Genomic DNA, 23,215 nt, shown 5'->3' on the forward strand with positions numbered 1-23,215 from the left:
CACAGTAGGCCTAACACGGGCCTACCTCATGTTAAAAGAGAACTACCGTGTGACGCTCTGAGGCATCCTGCGCTAGTTTTCTGCTTAGCGCATGCTAATCCCACACTGGAAAATATTTCTTTTACAGCGTGGGAGGCACACCCATGGGCAGAGTGTATGCATGCTTGCTCTAATCGGGTAGTGTGGGCACATTACCATGCACAACCTGATTAGCACGAGGGTATTGCAGGAGCCTTTACCACCTCCTAAATAGGTGGCGGTAAAGGGCGCCTGTGGTAACGTGGAAATTAATGCATGGCCATTTTACTGGCGTGCTAAAGGTGGCCGCAGCAAGGTAGGGCGGGCCACCTTTTAGCACGCTTTAGTAAAAGGGCCTCTGTGTGCGGAATGATATCGCACCCAGTGTTTACATTAAGGAAAAGATTTGCTACACTTTTTTTCAATATTTTAAATGGCTGAAGGCCAATGCAGTCGCTATTTTATAATTTAGTTATATAAGGATTTGTTATAAAGAAGAGCCTTGGAACTTACAATATTTCAAACATCTAGTGGCTGCAGTGCTATATAGCAGAAAGTGGGTTCATCTGAAGTATGTGTTATACATATTTATCATTGTCTAAGGAAAAATTTAGTTCCAAATGAGAAAACTGTGGAAGCATGATTGTCATTCAGAATGTAGGAAGAACTGGTGATAGATGGATTTTTGTGATGAACTCGAGCATCATTGTATTTCCACCAGTCTCACCTTTGCATTCTTTGTCACTAATATAGTTGTACTGTTTTGGGGGTTGGTAGTTGGCAAAGTGTGTGCTGCCTCAGTTCCTAGCAATCAAAAGAAGTGGGTACTTCTAGCAGCTAAAAGCTCCCCTTGAACCTCAAAACTTGAAAATTAGCAAGCCCTAAAACAATCCTTAAAGTTTCATATTGTGCTAGTCCATTTTAGAGCAAGAATGACACAGAACAATATAATACAGCTCATATGAATATAGAATATGCCCCTTTCTATGGCAGCAAGAGCAGGTGCCCTTTCAGTGTGGGCTGGGTCTTGGCTTTTTTTGAGGGCCACTTGCATCTCTATCAGTTGCACTTCAGAATGGATTTTCTTCAAAAGTCTGATCTCTTCATTGTCTGTCGTCATCGGGCTCAGATCCCTGGGTTCGCCCAGTGCTTCATTAGGAATGCAGACTGAAAAGGGTAGGAGATACAGTAATTGAGTGTCGGTGTAAATCGGAATAACTAATCTATATGAAATCTTAGTTTTAGGCTGGGGTGTGCTGCTGGTGTCAGTGTTGTCAGAGAATGTTCATGTTTGATAAATGCAGTAAACAAAGTGGTTCCATAGCGTCCCACAGATCAATCCAGAGACTTGTGGGTTATGTCCCCCCCACCCCCACCACCAGCAGGTGTAGAAGATAGAGAGAACGCCAGAGTCCTGCTATATGTGGTCCTGTGCAGCCACTCACAGCTCAGTATTCTCTCTATCTAGCACTAGCAGGTTGGTGGTCATAACCAGTGTTGCCAGGTGGGCAGTTTTACCGCCCAATTGGGCGGTTTCCGCGACCCGCCGCGGGAAATTTTTGCCCGCGGCGGGTTGCGGTTTTTTGGGCTGCTTTTTGGGCTTCGGGCGGTTTTTTGGGCTGCTTTTTCGGCCGCGGTGGGCGGGGTTAGTGACGTGGGAGGCGGGGTTAGTGACGTGGGAGGCGGGGTTAGTGACGTGGGAGGCGGGGCCGATGACGGCAGGGGCGGGGTTGATGACGGCGGGGGCGGGGTTGATGGGGCGGGTGTGTCAGGGGCGGGGTTTGAGTTTGGGCGGGTTTTGGGCTGGATTTTGGGCTCCTTTAGGCTGGAAAAATATTTTCTACCTGGCAACCCTGTACTGTGCAGCTCTGGATGGATCTGGCTCCTTGTGCTCTTTTGGGTGTAGTTGAGAGCCTGGACTGGGGTTGAGGCCACTGTTAGGCAATTGAGGTGTACACCTGGTGGTACCAGGTCCCTCCCTACCTCCCCCCCATCTACCCTCCCTTCATTTGCTGGTTAAAAAATAGGTAAATTCGGCTGGCTGTCTCTCCTGCCTCTTTAAAAAAAAAAAAAAAAAAAAAAAAGACTGAATACAGCCTTGAGGTAAGTAGTTTTAGTGCTTTGAAAGGATTCCTCGTCGACCCGTGCTGCGGCGGGGGCTGAGAGGGGAGCGAATGAGAAATCCGTTGGGGGAGCGTTTGGCCGCATGTCCGTACCCTCGGAAGCCGCGAAGCGCTGTTCCTGGTGTGGGAACCGGCGGCGAGCAGCGTCGGGGAGTGCGCGAGGCGTGTGGAAGCGGAGCACGTTTTAGCCTCTCCTGGGAAGCCCGACGGCGGAACAGCGTCAGATCGTGTTTTAGCGGGCAGCTCCGGGGCTGGTTTGTCTCGCATGCCAGCGGGCGCCATTTTTTCAGAGTTCCCGCGCTTGGACAGCGTGGCGCTCGGAAATGCTGCAGCTCTTGCTTCAGACGGTGAACAGCTAGTAGGACCATCGGAGATGGTCAATGACTCGGTTTTAGAGCCTTTTTCGCCAGAATTTGTGGTACTTATGCACAAGGCTTTTATGTTGAAGTGGGCTGGGGGGTGGCCTTAGGAGCAGGATTTGGCTCAGCTTTGCCTCCTCAGTTTGAACCTCCTTCCCTGCCTCGCAATCTAAGTGCCCTAGGGTGGACTTGGATCATTTGGGTGATGTGTCAGATGAGGAAGAATTGGGGTACACTAGGGGGTCTCCTCTTCAGGATCAGTGGATTATTTGGAGGACGTGGACCAGCAAGAGGAAGGTGATGACCCTACTGCGGCACGTTTGTTCCGCAGGGAGGAGTTGCCTAATTTGATCGGGCATTGGAGGTGTTGAATCTCTGTGCGCCAGAGGCGTCAGCGGGGCCTCCTCTCCCTCCTCCATCCATTATGTCAGGTACCAAGTGTCCATCCAGGTCTTTTTATATTCATGAGGCCATGAAAGTTCTTATCTCAACACAGTGGGATTCTCCTGATGGGGGACTTAAGGTAGCGCGTGCCATAAGCCGGCTTTATCCTCTACCGCTGGCGGATTTGGAGACCCTTAGGCTCCCGGCCATGGATTCCTTAATCACGGCGGTTACTAAGAAGACGACCCTGCCTGTAGAGGGAGGCACTGCCCTTAAAGATCCTCAAGATAGAAAATTAGAGGCTTCTCTTAAGTTGTCATTTGAGGTGGCGGTGCTTTGTTTGCAGGCATCGGTGTGTGGTTCATATGCGGCGCGGGCCTGTCTGTCTTGGGTTCAGAAGGCGTCCTCGGCAGATGAACTGATTAGTTGTTTGCCAGCTTATTTAGCGGATTTGCTTTATGACCTCCGGGCTTCGGCTAAAGGCATTTCTCTTGCTGTTACGGCTCGCTGGTGGATATGGCTGAGGCATTGGGCGGCGGTCGTGGCATCGAAGTCCCATCTCGCGAAATTGCCTTTTCAGGGCAAGTTACCGTTCGGGGACGAGTTGGCAAGAATTGTGAAAGAGGTGGGAGATTCCAAGGGTCAGCGGCTTCCGGAAGATAGGCCTAGATCGAGGGCTACGGTTCTCAGGTCTTGTTTTCGGGACACTAGGAGTTAACGGCCGGGTCGAGCGGGGACATTCCATAAGCCGCGTTTTCCCCCGAAGCAGCAGCCCTTTTGGGGAGACCGACGTCTGCCTGCCTCAGGATCTCGGGCTCAGCCAGTGGCAAGGTCCTCCCAATGATGGGGCCCTGGTCCATCCCTTTCCGGTTATAGGGGGAGTGGGCCAGGGTAACTTCAAATGCATGGAAACTCTAAGGTTGGTTATAGTGGCGGTTCAGCTGGGGGATATTTTGACGGCTCTCGATCTCAAGGAGGCCTACCTTCATATTCCCATTTGGCCTCCTCATCGCCGTTTCCTCCACTTCGCAGTGCTCGGGCAGCACTTTCAATTCCAGGCTATGCCCTTTGGGCTAGCAACCGCTCCGCGAACTTTTTCCAAGGTGTTGGTAGTGGTGGCGGGGTTCCTGCGGAAAGAAGGAATCCAAGTTCATCCTTACCTAGATGATTGGCTTATACGGGCCCCATCGTTCCAGGAAAGCGTTCGAGCAACGGGCAGGGTGATCAAGTTGTTGTAGTCCTTGGGTTGGGTCATCAGTTTTCCCAAGTGTCACCTGCAGCCAGTTCAGTCGCTGGAGTATCTCGGAGTCTTGTTCAATACCCGACTGGGGACGGTGTCCCTCCAAGTAGCTCAGGGTCTGCGGATTCAGGCGCAGCTGCGAAATTTGTTGGTAATTCCTGCTCCCAGGGCCTGGAATTATGTTCAAGTCCTGGGGTCTATGGCTGCCACCATGGACGTGGTTCTCTGGGCCAGAGCACACATGCGCCCTCTTCAGTGGCATCTGCTCAGTCGGTGGGCTCCTCTTTCGGAGGACTATTCGGTTTGCATTCAGTGGACAACACGAGTTCAGTCCAAAATGAGTTGGTGGTTGATTCTGGAGAATCTGCTAAGGGGCGCGCCTTTGGCGGCTCCGGAGTGGATGGTAATTACAACAGATGCATCCTTGACGGGCTGGGGAGCGCACTGTTTGGGTTACACGGCTCAGGGGAAATGGTCTCCGCAGGAGGCAGCATGGTCCATCAACAGGCTGGAACTCAGGGCTATTCGCTTGGAACTGAGAGAGTTTCTCTCCTTGATACGTGGACGTCCGGTGAGGATTCTTTCCGACAACGCTTCTGCGGTGGCTTATGTGAACAGGCAAGTGGGCACCAGGAGCCTTCCTTTGGCTCGGGAGGCTGCTCAGATCTGTCGGTGAGCAGAGGAGCAGGTGTTCCTGCTCTTAGCAGCTCACATTGTGGGTTCGCAGAATATTCAAGCGGACTTCCTGAACCGACACAGCTTAGATCCGGGGGAATGGGAGCTGTCTCACCTGGCCTTTCAACAGATTGTGGCACGATGGGGCCATCCGGTGCTGGATTTGATGGCGACTCGCCGCAACACCAAAGTGCCCAGTTTCTTCAGTAGGGGCAGGGAGGCGGGCTCCAGCGGAATCGGTGTGCTTTATGTATGTTTTTCCTCCCTGGCCCATGGTGGGGAGATAGTTGCTCGGATAGCCAGGTACCCCGGTCGTGTAATCTTGGTTGCACCGGATTGGCCGTGGCACCCGTGGTATGCAGATCTGATCCGCTTGTTGTTCAACAGTCCGTTACGTCTCAGTCTATGGAAGGGCCTGCTGTGTTAGGGTCCAGTGGTTATGGAAGATCCCTCCCCCTTTGGTCTTACGGCATGGCCCTTGAGGTTGAGGAGAAAAGGTTATCCAGAAGCCGTGATTACAACAATGCTTCAAGCACGTAAGTGGTCGACTTCAACTGCTTATGTGAGGGTGTGGCGCACTTTCGAAGCGTGGTGTGTATAGTCGTGGGTTTCGGCTATGTTGGCCTCCGTTTCGGTAATTCTTGACTTTCTTCAGCAAGGACTGAAAAAATCTCTGTCTCTGAGTGTGTTGAAGGTTCAGGTGGCGGCGCTAGCGTGTTTTAGGGGAAGCCTTCAAGGCAGTTCGCTGGCAGCTCATCCGGATGTCATTCGTTTCCTTAAGGGAGTAAACCATCTGAAGCCGCCTCGTCCTACACTGCTTCCGAGTTGGAGTCTTAATCTCATCCTCAGAGCTATGCAAAGACCTCCTTTTGAGCCTTTGACGCAAGTCTCTTTGAAGGATCTTACGTTGAAAACGTTTTTTTTTTTTTTGGTTGCGATGGCTTCTGCCAGGATGATTTTGGAGTTGCAGGCTGTCTCATGTAGAGACCCTTTTCTGCAGTTCACGGAAGCTGGGGTGTCCATTCGTACGGTTCCGTCTTTCTTACCTAAGGTGGTATCATGGTTCCATCTAAGCAAGTCTTCAGTGTTACCGTTGTTTAGCAGAGAGGATTATCCGGAGGATTTTAGAGCCGTGCATTGTTTGGATATTAAACGCATCTTGATGAGATATCTGGAAGTCGCCAATGGCGTTTGGATCATTTGTTTGTTCTGTTTGCAGGTCACAAGAAAGGTTTGCTGGCATCAAAGGCTACGGTGGCCCGTTGGCTTCGGGAGGCGATTGCAGCCACTTACTTGGCCTCGGGGAAGGATCCTCCTTTACAGATTCGGGCTCATTCGACGCGAGCGCTGGCTTCTTCATTGGTGGAGATCCGTTCGGTGTCTTTGGAAGAAATTTGCAAAGCGGCCACTTGGGCGTTGGTACATACGTTCACTAAGCATTACAGGTTGGATGTGGCTGTGCACCAGGACGCGGTTTTTGGAGCGTCGGTTATTGCAGCAGGGTTGGGGATTTCCCGCCCTACTTGAGGACTGCTTTGGTACATCCCACAAGTCTCTGGATTGATCTACGGGACGCTATGGAAGGTAAAACTAGTCCTTACCTGATAATGTTCTTTCCATTAGTCCCAACAGATCAATCCAGAGGCCCGCCCGGGAGTTCTTCTTTTTGATTGCTTTGGTTTAGTTGTGGTTTCTATAAGGATTCCTTTGTTAGCACTGTTTTTTTGTTTGTTCAGTTTGATTGGTTGTTTGTTTCCGCAAGCAAGTTTGCAGGTTTAAATTGTTCTGAAGAGGCAGGAGAGTGAGATTAATTTGTTCATGTTCCTTTCCACTGCTTTGGTATCGTTCATACTGAGCTGTGAGTGGCTGCACAGGACCACATATAGCAGGACTCTGGCGTTCTCTCTATCTACACCTGCTGGTGGGGGGGACATAACCCACAAGTCTCTGGATTGATCTGTTGGGACTAATGGAAAGAAAATTATCAGGTAAGGACTAATTTTACCTTGTCATGGACTTGTCTAACCATTGTTAACAAAAAAGATAAAGGTGGTCTTACTAAAAACATTTCTTGACTAGGTTTTTGGGAGTTCACACTTCTTTCCTCAGATCAGAAGAGAATGTGCTAAAAAATAACATTGCCCAATCTTGTAATAATGTTTCTTTTTAATTTTAGCTCCTTTAAATTCTTCTACGTTGATATTGCTGGGAACAGTTACTCTCTGTTCACCTGGATGAGCAGTGGCAAGGCCCATGTGCCTTAAACGTTAGCTTGAGAACCAGGGTAGTGTGGCGTGTTCAATCTTTGAGTCTTGCTGTATTCTTAAGACTGCTGTGGGGAGGGGGGGGCACTGTGGATTAGAGAAATTTAGTAATGCACATACCTGTTTGATGGAAAGTGGGAATTGGATTAAAAACTTCATCCTAACTACACACAGATGCATCTGGATTACAACATCTTGGTATTGGCATGTGTTTGTGATTGAGAAATGCATGAATTTAATGTATAAGGAATAGGATATGTGTGTCTTAGTCATAAAGTGGAATTTTGAAGTCTGTCCGCTGTGTATGGTGTTTTAAAGTATTGAATTATGCCTGTATGATGATAACAATTCTCCATCTCTGGTTTGCTCTAGGATGAAGTTCAAGGCTTGTGATAGATCTGTAGGTTTTGGTAATTTTTATAAACCTTTTTCCATATGTCATGGCTGTGCACACATGTGAAAGGGCATATTGAAAGAGCATGCCTCGTTTTACACGAACTGTATATTGACGCTCCCAGAGGGTGTAGTATGGCTGGAACGGTGGTAGACTTGCGATGCATACATGTGTCTCTTATAAATATTTGAATATATGGTGAAGAGTACGCGCACACATTTACGTGTTTTTCAGAGTCGGTGCAAGTTTGTGCATGGGGATTAGTAAACTAGTGGAGCTGATTTTGGGTATGCATTTTGTAAAGGCTCAACAGTGCTCTAAGGTTAGGATTATTTTACAACAACAAAAACCCAGATATGACGTCTGTTAAGAGAGCTTCACTGCCAGCTGTAGCAAGGGTTGATTTTAAGATTTTATGCTTTTGCTTTTAAATGTTTTTATATGGAAATTGTCCATTTTTATTTTCTGAAGCTTTTTAAAGATCTTGTCCAAAATTATGTGGTCAGTACATATTAATAAATTGGAGATACCATTGACGTCATCTATTCGTTTAAATTCAATAAATAAGGAACTTATTTGGTTATGTAGTTCCTGTGTTATGGAACTCACTACCTGTATCAAGAAGATGTGAAACCAACTATCTAAGGTTCAGAAAATTGGAATCTTGGCTATTTACCAAATATCTGAATTAGGTTCTAGCATTATTTTATCTCATAATAGCTAAGATTGTTATTGATTAGTAAGGTTTATTTGCTTTTTTTCAAATGTATTTTTTTCCTACATAAAACGTTCGTGAGCCAAGTGGTAAAGATGGTATATAAATATTCTGTTTATTATAACAAAAGTGTTAAAGTCACCATGTGTAGTTCCCCCACCCCCATGCCTCCCACAAATAACTTTTGTGTTTTGGGGTCCTATCAAAATGAGGAATGTAATGGCCTTTCTTTAGGGTATGTGTGTGTTTGTGAATACAACTGACTATAAATTTATATTTACGACAGCGGTATAATACAAATACACAAAACACCCCACTGTGATGTCTACATTTTTTAGATGTAGCTATCACAGTGGGGTATATTTTGTGAATTTTTGTGTGTGTGAATCTATATTTTGTTATATTCATTTAATATCATTAAAAATTTCTAAGTGAATATTCTTGTCCTATTTTTGTACTTAGCCATCAACCTTCAGCTTCATACTGTGTAGTCGTATAACAGTAGATTACTTTTTTCCTTATTGTTATATGACATCAAAATATTTAAGAATCTGTGGGATTGAAAGTCTAAAAAACAACCAATGCACTTTGAATATCTATGAGGCCCTGCATACGAACCCAGATCGGAGTCGTGTGACATTTTAGTCTTTTTCTTGTCTCTCTTGAAGTATTTGAGCATTTGGTTGATGAGCCTGAGTAAAGGATGCTGAGGCTTGTCTTTCAGGTACAGTAAGAAGAAAGTCTCAAGCAGACCAGTAATCATGAACATAAATGAACCTGTGAAAAACAGTGCTGAAGAAGAAAACAAAACTCATTAAACCTGTACAGATTTGGATGTGACATTAAATTTATCTTGTGGTCCATAGCTGCTCTTCATACAGTCTCACTGTAGCCAAGAAAATGCACTGAGGTGATTTAATTTCCTTTTTTTTGCTGCGTACAGAAATTTCAGTGTTGTAAGTACTCTCTCTCCAGGCCCTAATTTCCTCCTTCCATTTTTCATAATGGCCCCAAGGCTGGCTGGCGTCTATCTACTTTGCTAATGGACACAAGCACTTAGGGAAATCTTCTGTTCAGGAGGAAAATCAGTGTCATACTTACCGGTAGAACCCAGGGTCAAAAGATACCTTTCCTGAAAAGCTGTATAATTATCACAACCAGAAGCCCCAGCTGTATCTGGGAAATGGGCTGAAATGAAGTCGTGCATCATTAGGTAAAGATCATCTCTGCATACTTCTTGTATGCTTATGTAACTAATCTACAGTGATGTGAAAGTGTTTGCCCCCTCCTGATTTCTCCTCATGTATATATGTCACACTGAATGTTTTGATCTTTAAACAAAATGTTATGTTGGACAAAAGGAACCTGAGTAAATTTAAAAACTGGGTTGTGATTTATTATATCATTTTAGTTAAAAAAAAAAAAAAAGTTACTTTTTCACATGGGTGATATAAGTTAAGGGTAATTGCCCCTTGAAGATCCTTCTACTAAGTTGCGCTAAAATCCTTAGCGTGTCCATAGAAGGGGTTTTCCCCTGTGCTAAGGCCATTTTACTGCTGTTGTAAATATGACTGAATTTTTCCTTTTTTAAATAAATGGCCATGCACTAATTTTAATAAAACAAAAACTGGGAAACTCGCCCACAGCGATATCTCAGTGTATAAACTACTAACAGCATGCGATGGGAAATGTCAGCACTATGTACTGTAAAGTGCAAAAATAAAAGGAGGAAAAGACCTCAGCAATTCTTTTTCTATCATTGTCACCAACAGATGAAAAACTACTCATTGGCCGAAAACCTCCAAAACCTTTTACTTAACACGCCCCTATTAAATCCCCTAATGAAGCCTCAGGAGAAATGGGTCCCCTTTGGGATTCAGTGGGAAGATAATTGCTTTTTTTGCGAGGAACGATGAGAAGACTGTGATTTTCAGAAGTGCACACTGTTAAGTTATAGGATTTTGGAGGTTTTTGGCCGATGATTAATCTTTCATCTGTTGGTAACAATGAATTGTTGAAAATCACAGACCCTGCTGAGGTTTTTTTCCTCCTTTTATTTTTGCACTTACATAGTCACAAAAGGGAGGGTAAAACAGCATACAACAGAAACAAAGGAAGCAACACTGGGCCTTCAGGATAGAGATAAATGTCGTCCTTTAATGTGAAAATGACCCGACACGGGCCGTGTTTCGGCGTACTAACGCCTGCCTCAGGGGTCAGAATGATCCTTCAAAATCTAGAAGATATTCAAGCATTCCAGATTTATTACCAGAAACTGCTAATTGTCTGATTCTTCAGCGTCTGGTTTGAAGAAACGGACAATTAGCAGTTTCTGGTAATAAATCTGGTATCTTCATTTGTCTAGATTTTGAAGGAGGAGTGGCCTAGTGGTTAGGGTGGTGGACTTTGGTCCTGGGGAACTGAGGAACTGAGTTCAATTCCCGGCACAGGCAGCTCCTTGCGACTCTGGGCAAGTCACTTAGCCCTCCATTGCCCCATGTAAGCCGCATTGAGCCTGCCATGAGTGGGAAAGCGCGGGGTACAAATGTAAAAAAAAAATCCTGAAGGCCCAGTGTTCTTTTGTTTCTGCACTTTACATAACGCAGAAACTAGTTTTCCACAGTGTGTTGTTAGTAGTTCATGAACTAATTTTGCCATTAGCATGTGGCTGTAAAAAAACAAACAAAATCGGTGAGTGAGCACTTCCCGACACTTATTTTGTAGGTGGTAAGGGCTCATGTACCACTCCTGTGCTAATTGGTGTGCGGTTATGTAACTGCGCTAACTGATCAGTACAGAAATATCCCCAGCCATGCCCCCTCCACAATAAAATAAACATTTTTAGCGAGCACACAAAGATCAGGAAAGTACCACAGGATAAGTGAGCATGTCCTGTGGTGAGCCATTTTAATTTGTGGTAAATACATATTCCATATCATCATGCTGATCAATCCATAGACTGGTGGGTTGTGTCCATCTACCAGCAGGTGGAGATAGAGAGCAAACTTTTGCCTCCCTATATGTGGTCATGTGCTGCCGCAAACTCCTCAGTATGTTCTCTATCTCAGCAGGTGGTGGTCACACACAGCAGCAGCTCTGGCTAGGCCTCCAAGCCTAATTTTTAGGTTTTGTTGAGTGCCTGGTGTTGAGGGCTCTTTTTGAGCAAGTGCAAACCTGGTGGCGCCAGGTCCCTCCTTTTCTCCCCCCTCCCGCTGGCTCCGTTAAAAAAAAAAAAAAATTTTGGACGTCCTTAAAGGCGTTTATTTAAACGTTTATTGCAGCTACTCACTGGGACACCAGGTCGTTACAGCTCGGAGCGGAAAGCAGGTAATTTTTACCTTTTTATAGCGGGCAGGGGGTTCCCCGATTGATCTCCACGTGGCCTATGGCGTCGGAGGGCGAGGGCGCAAAGAGTCGCTCCCCGGATCACTTGTGCGCTTCTAGAGGGGATGCGGGGGTCTTAAAGTCTGATTCGCCCTTGTTGGGTGACAGTTTCGTGACCGATGAGTGTCCCGGTCCTTCCTCCGGTGTGGCGGTTTTTCCCGCCAAAAACGCCCATCCCCCGCTGCTCGCCTCCGCCATCTTGGCCGGCCACGCGGCTCGGACGGCTTCTTCTTGGGCCGCCCTTGAGGTAGGAGACGTTAATGCCATGAACGCCCTTAATTTGGGCGACGGCACAAAAGCGGCTAAAGTTAAGCGCCGTTCTTCCCGCGCGGCTCCTTCGCGGAGTGTTGCGCTGGACGCCATCTTGGATGCGCAGCATGTCTCTCCCCCGCTCTTGCGAGCGCCGGTTGAGGGTGCGTCTAGGGCTGTAGCCCAGGCAGCGGAAGTGCACAGTCTGGGGGGTTTCTCCCCCGAGTTTGTTTTGCTGCTGCATCAGGCCTTTCTTATGCAAAACGCTGCCCCTGCTCCCTCGTCTGGTAAAGAGGTTGAGGCCCCCGGAGGTAAATGCCCTCGGGTTGATTCCCAGGCCTTGGAGGACATTGTCTCCTCCGATGTAGATGAGGGCAGCGTATCTGAGTTCTCCCAACGGTCCTTTGCGGATTCCTTGGAGGAGACGGATCCCCGCTCGAATGGAGCGGATGACCCCTCTGCAGCGCGGCTCTTTAGCTCAGAGGATTTGCCCAACCTGTTAGTGCAGGCCATGGGCATTTTGAAGATTTCCTCTCCGGAGGACGTCTCTCCCTCAGCCCCTGTTGGCTCTGCCATTATGCTGGGGACGAAGCGCCCGCCTAGAACCTTCCATGTGCATGATGCCATGCACACCTTAATTTCGGCTCAATGGGATGTCCCGGAAGCGAGCCTTAAAGTGGCTAGGGCTATGTCCCGCCTCTATCCTTTGCCTGAAAGTGAACGGGAGGCCTATCTGTGGCCTACCGTGGATTCTTTAATCACTGCGGTGACTAAGAAAACGGCGTTGCCGGTGGAAGGTGGCACGGCCCTAAAGGACGCCCAAGACAGAAGATTGGAGGCAGCCTTAAGGTCGTCCTTTGAGGCGACTGCTTTAAATTTACAGGCCTCAGTTTGCGGCTCCTATGTGGCCAGGGCGTGCCTGACTATGGTGCAGCGGGCTTCCCCCTCGGATCATTCCTTGAGGGCTGATTGGCTGGCCCTGGAATTGGGCTTGGCCTATTTGGCAGACTTGCTGTATGATGTCTTGAGAGCCTCAGCTAAAGGCATGGCTCAGACAATCTCTGTGCGGCGGTGGCTTTGGCTGAAGCATTGGTCTGCTGACCACGCCTCTAAATCCCGCCTGGCTAGATTGCCTTTTAAAGGCAAGCTGCTCTTTGGGGTCGAGCTGGACAAAATCGTGACCGATCTCGGCACGTCTAAGGGCAAGAAGTTACCAGAGGTCAGGGCTCGGGCTAGTACTCGCCCCGGTACCTCCAGAGGACGGGTTCAGGAAGCCCGTCGGTACCGCCCGGGCAGGTCGGGCTCTTCTGCCTCCTCTTCCTTCAAGAGGAACTTCTCCCCCAAGCAGCATTCCTTTCGCAGAGACCGCCGTCCCGGAGGTGCTCCCTCCGGTCCTCCCCCAGGGTCTCGTACCCAATGACGGGGCCTTGGTCCACGCCCCAGTGCAGATTGGAGGACGGCTGTCCTCGTTTCTGGGCGAGTGGACCACAATAACTTCAGACGCTTGGGTGCTGGAAGTCATCAGAGACGGCTACAAGCTAGAGTTCTGCCGACCCTTAAGAGATGGGTTTGTACTCTCTCCCTGCAAGTCTCCGGTCAAAGCTGTGGCAGTGCAGCAGACCTTGGACAATCTGATCACCTGGGCGCGGGCGTTCCTATGCCAGAAAGTCAGCTTGGCAAGGGACGTTACTCCATTTACTTTGTGGTACCAAAGAAAGGAGGTTCTGTACGGCCTATTCTCGACCTCAAAGGGGTCAATCGGGCCTTGAAAGTTCGGCACTTTCGCATGGAGACTCTCCGCTCTGTTATAGCGGCAGTGAAGGCAGGGGAGTACCTGGCATCCTTGGACATCAAGGAAGCGTACTTGCATATTCCCATCTGGCCTCCTCATCAACGCTTTCTGCGTTTTGCAGTACTGGGCCGACTGGTTGATCCGAGCCCCCTCTTATGCAGAGTGCGGCAAAGCTGTGGACCGGGTGGTTGCTCTTTTGAGCTCCCTGGGGTGGATCATCAACTGGGAGAAAAGCCAGCTGTGCCCAACTCAGTCCCTGGAGTATCTGGGAGTTCGATTCGACACCCAAGTGGGCAGAGTGTTCCTGCCAGACAATCGGATTGTCAAGCTTCAGGCTCAGGTGGACCAGTTCCTAGTAGCCTCTCCTCTTCGGGCTTGGGACTATGTGCAGCTGTTGGGCTCTATGACGGCCACGATGGAAGTAGTGCCCTGGGCCAGGGCTCATATGAGACCACTACAACACTCTCTGCTGCAGCGCTGGACTCCGATGTCGGAGGATTATGCTGTGCGCCTTCCCTTGGTCCCAGCAGTGCGCAAGGCGCTGAGCTGGTGGACGCAGACAGACAAATTGTCTGCAGGAATGCCTCTGGTGACTCCGGAGTGGATTGTCGTCACGACGGACGCCTCTTTGTCGGGCTGGGGAGCCCACTGCTTGGGAAGGACAGCGCAGGGGCTCTGGTCTCCTGCAGAGGCAAAGTGGTCTATCAACCTCCTGGAACTCAGAGCCATTCGGTTGGCGCTTTTGGAGTTCATCCCGGTACTGGCGTTGAAGCCAGTACGGGTCCTGTCGGACATTACCACGGCTGTGGCCTATGTCAACCGCCAGGGAGGTACCAAGAGCGCTCCTCTAGCCAAGGAGGCCATGAATCTATGCCAGTGGGCGGAAGCGAACCTGGAACAGCTGTCAGCGGCCCACATTGCCGGAATCATGAATGTCAAGGCGGACTTTCTCAGTCGCCATACCTTGGAGCCCGGAGAGTGGCAGCTATCTGCTCAGGCGTTCTTGGACATCACGAAGCGCTGGGGCCAGCCGAGCCTAGATCTGATGGCGTCATCGGCCAATTGCCAAGTGCCGCGCTTTTTCAGCAGAGGACGGGACCCTCGATCCCTGGGAGTAGATGCTCTTCTCCAACAGTGGCCGACACAAGAGCTTCTCTATGTGTTCCCGCCCTGGCCCATGTTGGGCAGGGTGCTAGACCGGGTGGCAAAGCATCCGGGCCGGATAATCCTGGTGGGTCCGGATTGGCCCAGATGTCCCTGGTATGCGGACTTGATCAGGCTCTCAGTCGACGATCCTCTGCGGCTGCCAGTGGAGCAGGGTCTGTTACATCAGGGTCCCGTGGTGATGGAGGATCCCTCCCCCTTTGGTCTTACGGCCTGGCTATTGAGCGGCAGCGTCTGAGGAAGAAGGGCTTCTCAGACAAGGTCATCGCCACTATGCTGAGAGCGAGGAAGCGCTCTACTTCTACTGCTTACGCCAGGGTTTGGCGTACCTTTGCAGCGTGGTGTGAAGCAGGCTCATTTTCTCCATTCACTGCTCCAATTTCTTCAGTGTTGGCATTCCTGCAAGAAGGTCTAGAGAAAGGCCTGTCGCTCTTCCCTTAAAGTCCAGGTAGCGGCCCTGGCTTGCTTCAGGGGCCGCCTGAAGGATGCCTCCCTGGCTTCGCAGCCAGATGTGGTGCGTTTTCTCAAGGGAGTTAATCACCTTCGCCCTCCTCTGCACTCGGTGGTGCCTGCGTGGAATCTCAACCTGGTGCTAAGAGCATTACAGAAGCCGCCTTTTGAACCCTTGTCGAGGGCATCTCTGAAAGACCTGACGTTGAAAACAGTCTTTTTGGTGGCTATCACTTCAGCCAGAAGAGTTTCCGAGCTCCAGGCACTCTCATGTTGAGAGCCTTTTCTGCAGTTCACTGAGGCAGGAGTGACTATTCGCACAGTGCCTTCCTTCCTGCCCAAGATTGTTTCTCGCTTCCATGTGAATCAGCAGCTCTGTCTCCCTTCCTTTCGTAGGGAGGACTACCCAGAGGAATACTCTGCTCTCAAATATCTGGATGTGAGACGAGTCATCATCAGATACTTGGAAGTGACCAATGATTTCCGGAAATCGGATCATCTGTTTGTCCTGTTTGCAGGTCCTCGTAAGGGTCTGCAGGCTGCTAAGCCTACAGTGGCAAGATGGGTCAAGGAAGCCATTGCAGCGGCTTATGTGGCCGCGGGGAAGGTGCTGCCTATCCAGCTGAAGGCTCACTCCACTAGAGCTCAGGCGGCCTCGATGGCAGAGGCCGGGTCCGTCTTCTTGGAAGAGATATGCAAGGCGGCAACTTGGGCATCGGCCCATACATTCTCCAAGCATTACCGCTTGACTGTGGCGGCACGGGCGGAGGCCCGGTTTGGAGCTTCAGTGTTGAGGTCAGGGATTTCAATGTCCCGCCCTGGGTGAGTACTGCTTCGGTACATCCCACCAGTCTATGGATTGATCAGCATGATGATATGGAAGGTAAAATTATGTATCATACCTGATAATTTTCTTTCCATTAATCATAGCTGATCAATCCATAGCCCCTCCCAGATATCTGTACTGTTTATATTCTGGTTGCATTTCAGGTTCAAGTTTAGTCTTCAGTTACTTCAGGAAGACTTCGTGTTCAAGTTTTTTCAATTGGATTCTTCAAGAGTTGAGACGAGTTTGTGTTACAGTGAGCTGCTGCATTCCTCTCCCCTCCGTTTTACGGGGCTGGATTGAGACTTAAAATTCTGCCGGCACTCCCTCCCGCTTCGTGCGGCTGTAGGGCAGCTTTGTACCCCTCCCGCTTCGGCGGTGTTAGGGTCAGTCAGCTCCTCCCCCGGTTGCGGTTGCAGGATAAGCCAGATCCCCCCGCATCGGCGGGTGTGGTGTCCCTCCCCCGCTCCGCGGGGATGAGCTGGACGGATTCCCCTCCCCCACTTGTGTGGGGATGAGCTGGGTTAATTCCCCTCCCCCGTTTCGGCGGTGGTGAGCTGGGCAGAGTGACCCTTTGTGGGTGTAATTCTCTAAGTGCTGAGTCCTGCGGATGGAGCTTGGATATCGACATACTGAGGAGTTTCCGGCAGCACATGACCACATATAGGGAGGCAAAAGTTTGCTCTCTATCTCCACCTGCTGGTAGATGGACACAACCCACCAGTCTATGGATTGATCAGCTATGATTAATGGAAAGAAAATTATCAGGTATGATACATAATTTTACCCTAGTGCTTACCACAGCTTAATAAATAGATCCCTTAGTTACTTACCCAATTGGCCAGATTTAATTGAGTGTTAGGTTCAGCTGATTGAACATAGGCTTCATTACAGCCAGCCCTTTGAATCTAAACTTTATTAGACATTGAACCTTACCATGAAAGGTAAGTAGTTGTCCTAAATTTTCTACGCTATGCTATAATCAAAGGAAATTCCAGAAGAGATGAGAAACAAATGTTGAAATATATCGATCTGAAAAGGATTACAAAGCTATTTCTAAAGCTCTTGGACTCTACTGAACCACAGTGAGAGCCATTATCTCCAAATAGCGAAGACTTGGAACAGTGGTGAATCTTCCCAGGAGTGGCTGGCCTGCCAAAATTTCTCCAAGGGTGCAGCAATAACTCATCCAGGAAGTTGCAAAACATCCCAGAATATCATGCAAAGAACTACAGGCCTCTCTAACTTCAGCTATGGTCAGTGTTTATGAATTCACAATACAAAAAGAGACTGGGCAAAAATGGGAAAGGGGATGGGATTTGATATACTGCTTTTCTGTCATTATCAGTGCAGTTTTTACATATAAATACAGGTACTTGGTTTGTACCTGGGGAAGGAGGGTTAAGTGACTTGCCCAGAGTCACAAGGAGCTGCAGTGGGAATCGAATCTGGTTCCCACACTGCTGCACTAACCATTAGCCTAGTCCTCTACTCAGGATTCATGGGAGAGTAGCAAGATGGAAGCCATTGCTCTCCAAGAGTAACATCAATGCTCATCTCACATTTGCAAAAACACCAGGATAATCCCCAAGCCTTTTAGGATAATGTATGAATTGAGTCAAAAGTGAAACTGTTTGGATAAAACAGGTCCCATTATGTCTGGTATAAATACAGCATTCCACAGTAAAAACATCAAATCAACAGTCATAGCCTTTATGAGTGCACGTGCAAAGCAAGTGGCGACAGCATCATACGTTTAGAATCGGCATACAGGGCTAACCCAACTAAGGAAAACCAAGAAAACATGGCAGCTGCTTTGGTAGCATTAAATACAATGATCCATGAAAAATATCAGAGCTTATTATTTGCTACACGTCTTAATTTTCAAAGATCTGGAAACAAGTCTGGTAAGCTGTTAGCACAAGTAACTAGAGTCAGGAAATCAAGTCAATTTATCCCCCATATCCAATTGCAAGATGGGTCCCGGCTCTCGCAACCAGCAGAGATTGTAACTGTGTTTCAGGAATGCCGCGAGTTCGTGATTCCCTGGCTTTCCCCATTAGGGCACAGGAAATCCAACAGGTGATAAAGTCCCTCCCATTGAAATCGGCTCCAGGCTCTGATGGCTTCTCGAGTGAATATTATAAATCTTGTGTCCGGAGCTGGCAGAGCCCCTAACCTCGTATTTTGATGCTGCGGTGGAGCGCGGTTACTTTTCATCTGGAGAAAATGAAGCGCTTATTACATTGATTCCAAAACCGGGTAAATCCCCAGACCAAGTTGAAGCCTACAGGCTCATATCTTTGTTAAATGTGGATATAAAAATTTTGGCCCGAGTTTTGGCAGATAGGCTTGCGCAGCATTTGCCATCCCTAATTGGAAATTCAGGTTGGTTTTGTTAGAGACAGTCAGGCAACAGTAAATGTACGAAAGGTGCTGTTGTCTATTGCATGCAGTCATGCCATAGGGGAGCGGTTGTTCTCCGAGGACAAGCAGGCTGCTTGTTCTCACGACTGGGTGACGTCCGCGGCAGCCCCCATCAACCGGAAGAAGCTTCGCGGGCAGTCCGCACGCAGGGCACGCCCACCGCGCATTCGCGGCCGTCTTCCCGCCCGTGCGCGACCGTTCCCGCCAGTCTTTTCTTTTCCGCGCTGGAGAGAGTCGTGCGTCACCGCTCTCTTAGTCAGCCCCGGAAAACCGTCGCGTTACCGCGAATCATTCGCTTATTTTCTGTTTTTTGTTGTCGCGCGCCTTCAAAACTTTTTTTCTAAAAAAAAAAAAAAGAGGCGCTGAATTTTCCCTCGTTTTCTAGAGGGGGCGTCGCGTTGCGGCCTTGTGGCCGCACGGTCGATTTATTTTTCGAGGTGTGATTTACCGCCACCATCGACGACTTTAACTTCGCCGACGCGATTTTTCCGTCGATGTCCTCGAAGGTCCCGAGTGGATTTAAGAAGTGTGGTCGATGCGGCCGGCCTATCTCGCAGACCGACATCCACGATTGGTGCCTCTAGTGCCTCGGGCCGGAGCACAATATCAAGTCGTGTTCTTTGTGTCTTGGTCTCCGGAAACGGACTCAGGTTGCGAGGCAAGTTCTTCGGGACCGTCTTTTTGGAACTTGCGCCGGCCCCTCGACGGCATCGGTATCGACGGCCAGTTCTTCGGTACCGGTATCGATGTCCGCGAAATCGGCACCGATGGCATCGACCCCAGGAGTACAGGGCCCGTCGGTCCTCCGGTGACGGTAGGGGTGAGAGGCCGCATGGGCAATCGGCCCCGGTCACTCCCTCTGCTCATGGTCCTCGGGACCGAACCCTATCTGACCCGGCTCCTCGAGATCGAGGGGGATCGACCTCCTCCTCCTCCGTTCCACCTTGCGCCGATGACGGGCACCGCAAAAAACAGAAGAAGCACCGTCATCGGTCCCCATCGGTGCGCCCGGCCCTCGGTGCCGGAGAGGAGTCGACGCTGAGGCGTCCACGTCGAGAGGAAAGGTCCCCCTCGGTAGTGGAGGTACCGACGCGTCAGGGTCCCAGCACTTCGGTGCAGTCTCCTGGACCCGAGCAGCTTCCGGCACCGACGCCTCTACCGGCCCCCCCGTCTTTCCCGACAGCGGGCCTGGACGAGTGCCTCCGAGCCATCCTTCCGGGGATCCTGGAAGGGCTGATGCGCCAGGCTGTGCCGGCGCCGGAGGGGCTTGCGCCCTCGGTGCCGTTGACTGGGGCGCCGGCGAGCTCTATCCCGGTGCCGAGGCCTTCGACACCACCGCCGCTTGAGGCGCCGGTCTTGACCGCCACGCAGGTGGAGTCGACGTCGATGGAGGGAGCTTCGTCCCCGCCGGCACGGGAGTCCACCGCTCGACGACACCGAGGCCTTGGTGCCTCGACGTCGAGCTGGGCCCGGTTGAGGACTCAGCTGCATGAGCTTATGTCCGACACCGAGGAAGAGGCCTCATGGGGGGAAGAGGAGGACCCCAGATATTTCTCCTCAGAGGAGTCTGTGGGCCTTCCCTCTGACCCCACGCCTTCACCAGAGAGGAAGCTCTCGCCTCCTGAGAGCCTCTCCTTTGCCTCCTTTGTCAGGGACATGTCTATTTGCATTCCCTTCCCCGTGGATGAGCCGAGGGCTGAGATGCTCGAGGTCCTCGACTATCCATCACCACCTAGAGAGTCCTCCACGGTGCCGTTGCACAATGTCCTTAAGGAGACACTGCTTCGGAACTGGATGCGAGCATTATCTAATCCCACCATCCCCAAGAAAGCAGAGTCCCAGTACAGAATTCACTCGGACCCAGAGTTAATGCGGCCCCAATTGCCTCATGACTCGGCGGTCGTGGATTCTGTTCTCAAGAGGGCACGGAGTTCGAGGGATACCGCCTCGGCGCCCCCGGGGCGGGAGTCTCGCACTCTGGACTCGTTTGGGAGGAAGGCCTACCAATCTTCCATGCTCGTGACCCGCATCCAATCTTACCAGCTCTACACGAGCATCCACATGCGGAACAATGTGAAGCAACTGGCGGACCTGGTTGATAAGCTCCCGCCGGAGCAGTCCAGGCCTTTTCAGGAGGTGGTCAGGCAGCTGAAGGCGTGCAGAAAGTTCCTGTTCAGGGGTATCTATGACACCTGTGACGTGGCATCTCGTGCTGCGGCCCAAGGTATAGTGATGCGCAGGCTCTCATGGCTGCGTGCCTCTGACCTGGACAACCGCACCCAGCAGACTGGCTGACGTCCCTTGCCGGGGGGATAATATTTTTGGTGAGAAGGTCGAGCAGCTGGTGGACCAACTGCATCAGCGGGAAACCGCCCTCGACAAGCTCTCCCACAGGGCGCCTTCAGCACCCACCTCAGCAGGTGGACGTTTTTCCTAGGCCCGGCAGGCTGTGCCCTATTCTTTTGCCAAGCGTAGGTACACCCAGCCGGCCCGAAGGCCTCGTCAGGCACAAGGACAGCCCCAGCGCGCTCGTTCTCGTCAACAGCGTGCGCCTAAGCAGCCCCCTGCGCCTCCACAGCAAAAGCCGAGGACGGGCTTTTGACTGGATCCACGGGAACATAGCCGCCCTCAAAGTGTCCGTACCGGACGATCTGCCGGTCGGAGGGAGGTTAAAATTTTTTCACCAAAGGTGGCCTCTCATAACCTCCGACCAGTGGGTTCTCCAAATAGTGCGGTGCGGATACGCCCTGAATTTGGCCTCCCTGCCTCCAAATTGTCCTCCGGGAGCTCAATCCTTCAGCTCCCATCACAAGCAGGTATTTGCAGAGGAACTCTCCGCCCTTCTCAGCGCCAATGTGGTCGAGCCCGTACCACCCGGGCAGGAAGGGCAGGGATTCTATTCCAGGTACTTCCTTGTGGAAAAGAAAACAGGGGGGGTGCGTCCCATCCTAGACCTGAGAGGCCTGAACAAATTCCTGGTCAAAGAAAAGTTCAGGATGCTTTCCTTGGGCACCCTTCTGCCAATGGTTCAGAGAAACGATTGGCTATGTTCCCTGGATTTAAAGGACGCATACACTCACATCCCGATACTGCCAGCTCACAGACAGTATCTCAGATTCCGCCTGGGCGCACGGCACTTTCAGTATTGTGTGCTGCCCTTTGGGCTCGCCTCTGCCCCACGAGTGTTTACAAAGTGCCTCGTGGTGGTAGCGGCGTATCTATGCAAGCTGGGAGTGCACGTGTTCCCATATCTCGACGATTGGCTGGTCAAGAACACCTCGGAGGCGGGAGCCCTCCGGTCTATGCAGTGCACTATTCAACTTCTGGAGCTGCTGGGGTTTGTGATAAATTACCCAAAGTCCCATCTCCAGCCAACACAGTCTCTGGAATTCATAGCAGCTCTGCTGAATACCCAGACGGCTCAGGCCTTCCTTCCCGAAGCGAGGGCCAACAACCTCCTGTCCCTGGCTTCGCAGACCAGAGAGTCCCAGCAGGTCACAGCTCGGCAAATGTTGAGACTTCTGGGTCATATGGCCTCCACAGTCCATGTGACTCCCATGGCTCGTCTTCACATGAGATCTGCTCAATGGACCCTAGCTTCCCAGTGGTTCCAAGCCACCGGGAATCTAGAAGATGTCATCCGCCTCTCCACCAGTTGCCGCACTTCACTGCTCTGGTGGACCATTCGGACCAATTTGACCCTGGGATGTCCATTCCAAATTCCTCAGCCCACGAAAGTGCTGACGACGGATGCATCTCGCCTGGGGTGGGGAGCTCATGTCGATGGGCTTCACACCCAGGGTCTGTGGTCCCTCCAGGAAAAGGATTTGCAGATCAACCTCCTGGAGCTCCGAGTGATCTGGAACGCACTGAAGGCTTTCAGAGATCGGCTGTCCTGCCAAATTATCCAAATTCGGACAGACAATCAGGTTGCAATGTATTACACCAACAAGCAGGGGGGCACCGGATCTCGCTCCTTGTGTCAGGAAGCCGTCGGGATGTGGCGTTGGGCTTGCCAGTTCGGCATGCTCCTCCAAGCCACATACCTGGCAGGTGTAAACAACAGTCTGGCCGACAGACTGAGCAGAGTCCTGCAACCGCACGAGTGGTCGCTTCATTCCAGAGTGGTACGCAAGATCTTCCGAGAGTGGGGCACCCCCTCGGTGGACCTTTTCGCCTCTCAGACCAACCACAAGCTGCCTCTGTTCTGTTCCAGACTTCAGGCACACGGCAGGCTAGCGTCGGATGCCTTTCTCCTTCATTGGGGGACCGGCCTCCTGTATGCTTATCCTCCCATACCTTTGGTGGGGAAGACCTTACTGAAGCTCAAGCAAGACTGCGGCACCATGATTCTGATTGCGCCCTTTTGGCCCCGTCAGATCTGGTTCCCTCTTCTTCTGGAGTTGTCCTCAGAAGAACCGTGGAGATTGGAGTGTTTTCCGACTCTCATTTCGCAGAACGACGGAGCGTTGCTGCACCCCAACCTTCAGTCTCTGGCTCTCACGGCCTGGATGTTGAGGGCGTAGACTTCGCTGCGTTGGGTCTGTCTGAGGGTGTCTCCCGTGTCTTGCTTGCCTCTAGGAAGGATTCCACTAAAAAGAGTTACTTTTTCAAGTGGAGGAGGTTTGTCGTTTGGTGTGAGAGCAGGGCCCTAGAACCTCGTTCTTGCCCTGCACAGAACCTGCTTGAATACCTTCTGCACTTATCAGAGTCTGGCCTCAAGACCAACTCAGTAAGGAATCACCTTAGTG

General features: G+C 50.5%; 1 protein-coding gene across 1 annotated transcript in view; it reads right to left on the reverse strand.

The window, feature by feature from the left end:
- Positions 1-8,037: 8,037 nt before the first annotated feature.
- Positions 8,038-23,215, reverse strand: part of LOC115472560 (5-hydroxytryptamine receptor 3A-like) — a 47,321-nt gene continuing 32,143 nt past the window's right edge. Inside the window, exons 6-7 of the mRNA XM_030206857.1 lie at positions 8,791-8,964; positions 8,038-8,069 (exon numbers count right to left, since the gene is read on the reverse strand). Coding sequence (XP_030062717.1) covers positions 8,038-8,069; positions 8,791-8,964 — 206 coding nt within the window. The remainder of the gene's footprint in view (positions 8,070-8,790; positions 8,965-23,215) is intronic.

This window comes from Microcaecilia unicolor, chromosome 6 (assembly GCF_901765095.1).
Source record: "Microcaecilia unicolor chromosome 6, aMicUni1.1, whole genome shotgun sequence".
In the NCBI taxonomy this organism is placed as follows: domain Eukaryota; kingdom Metazoa; phylum Chordata; class Amphibia; order Gymnophiona; family Siphonopidae; genus Microcaecilia; species Microcaecilia unicolor.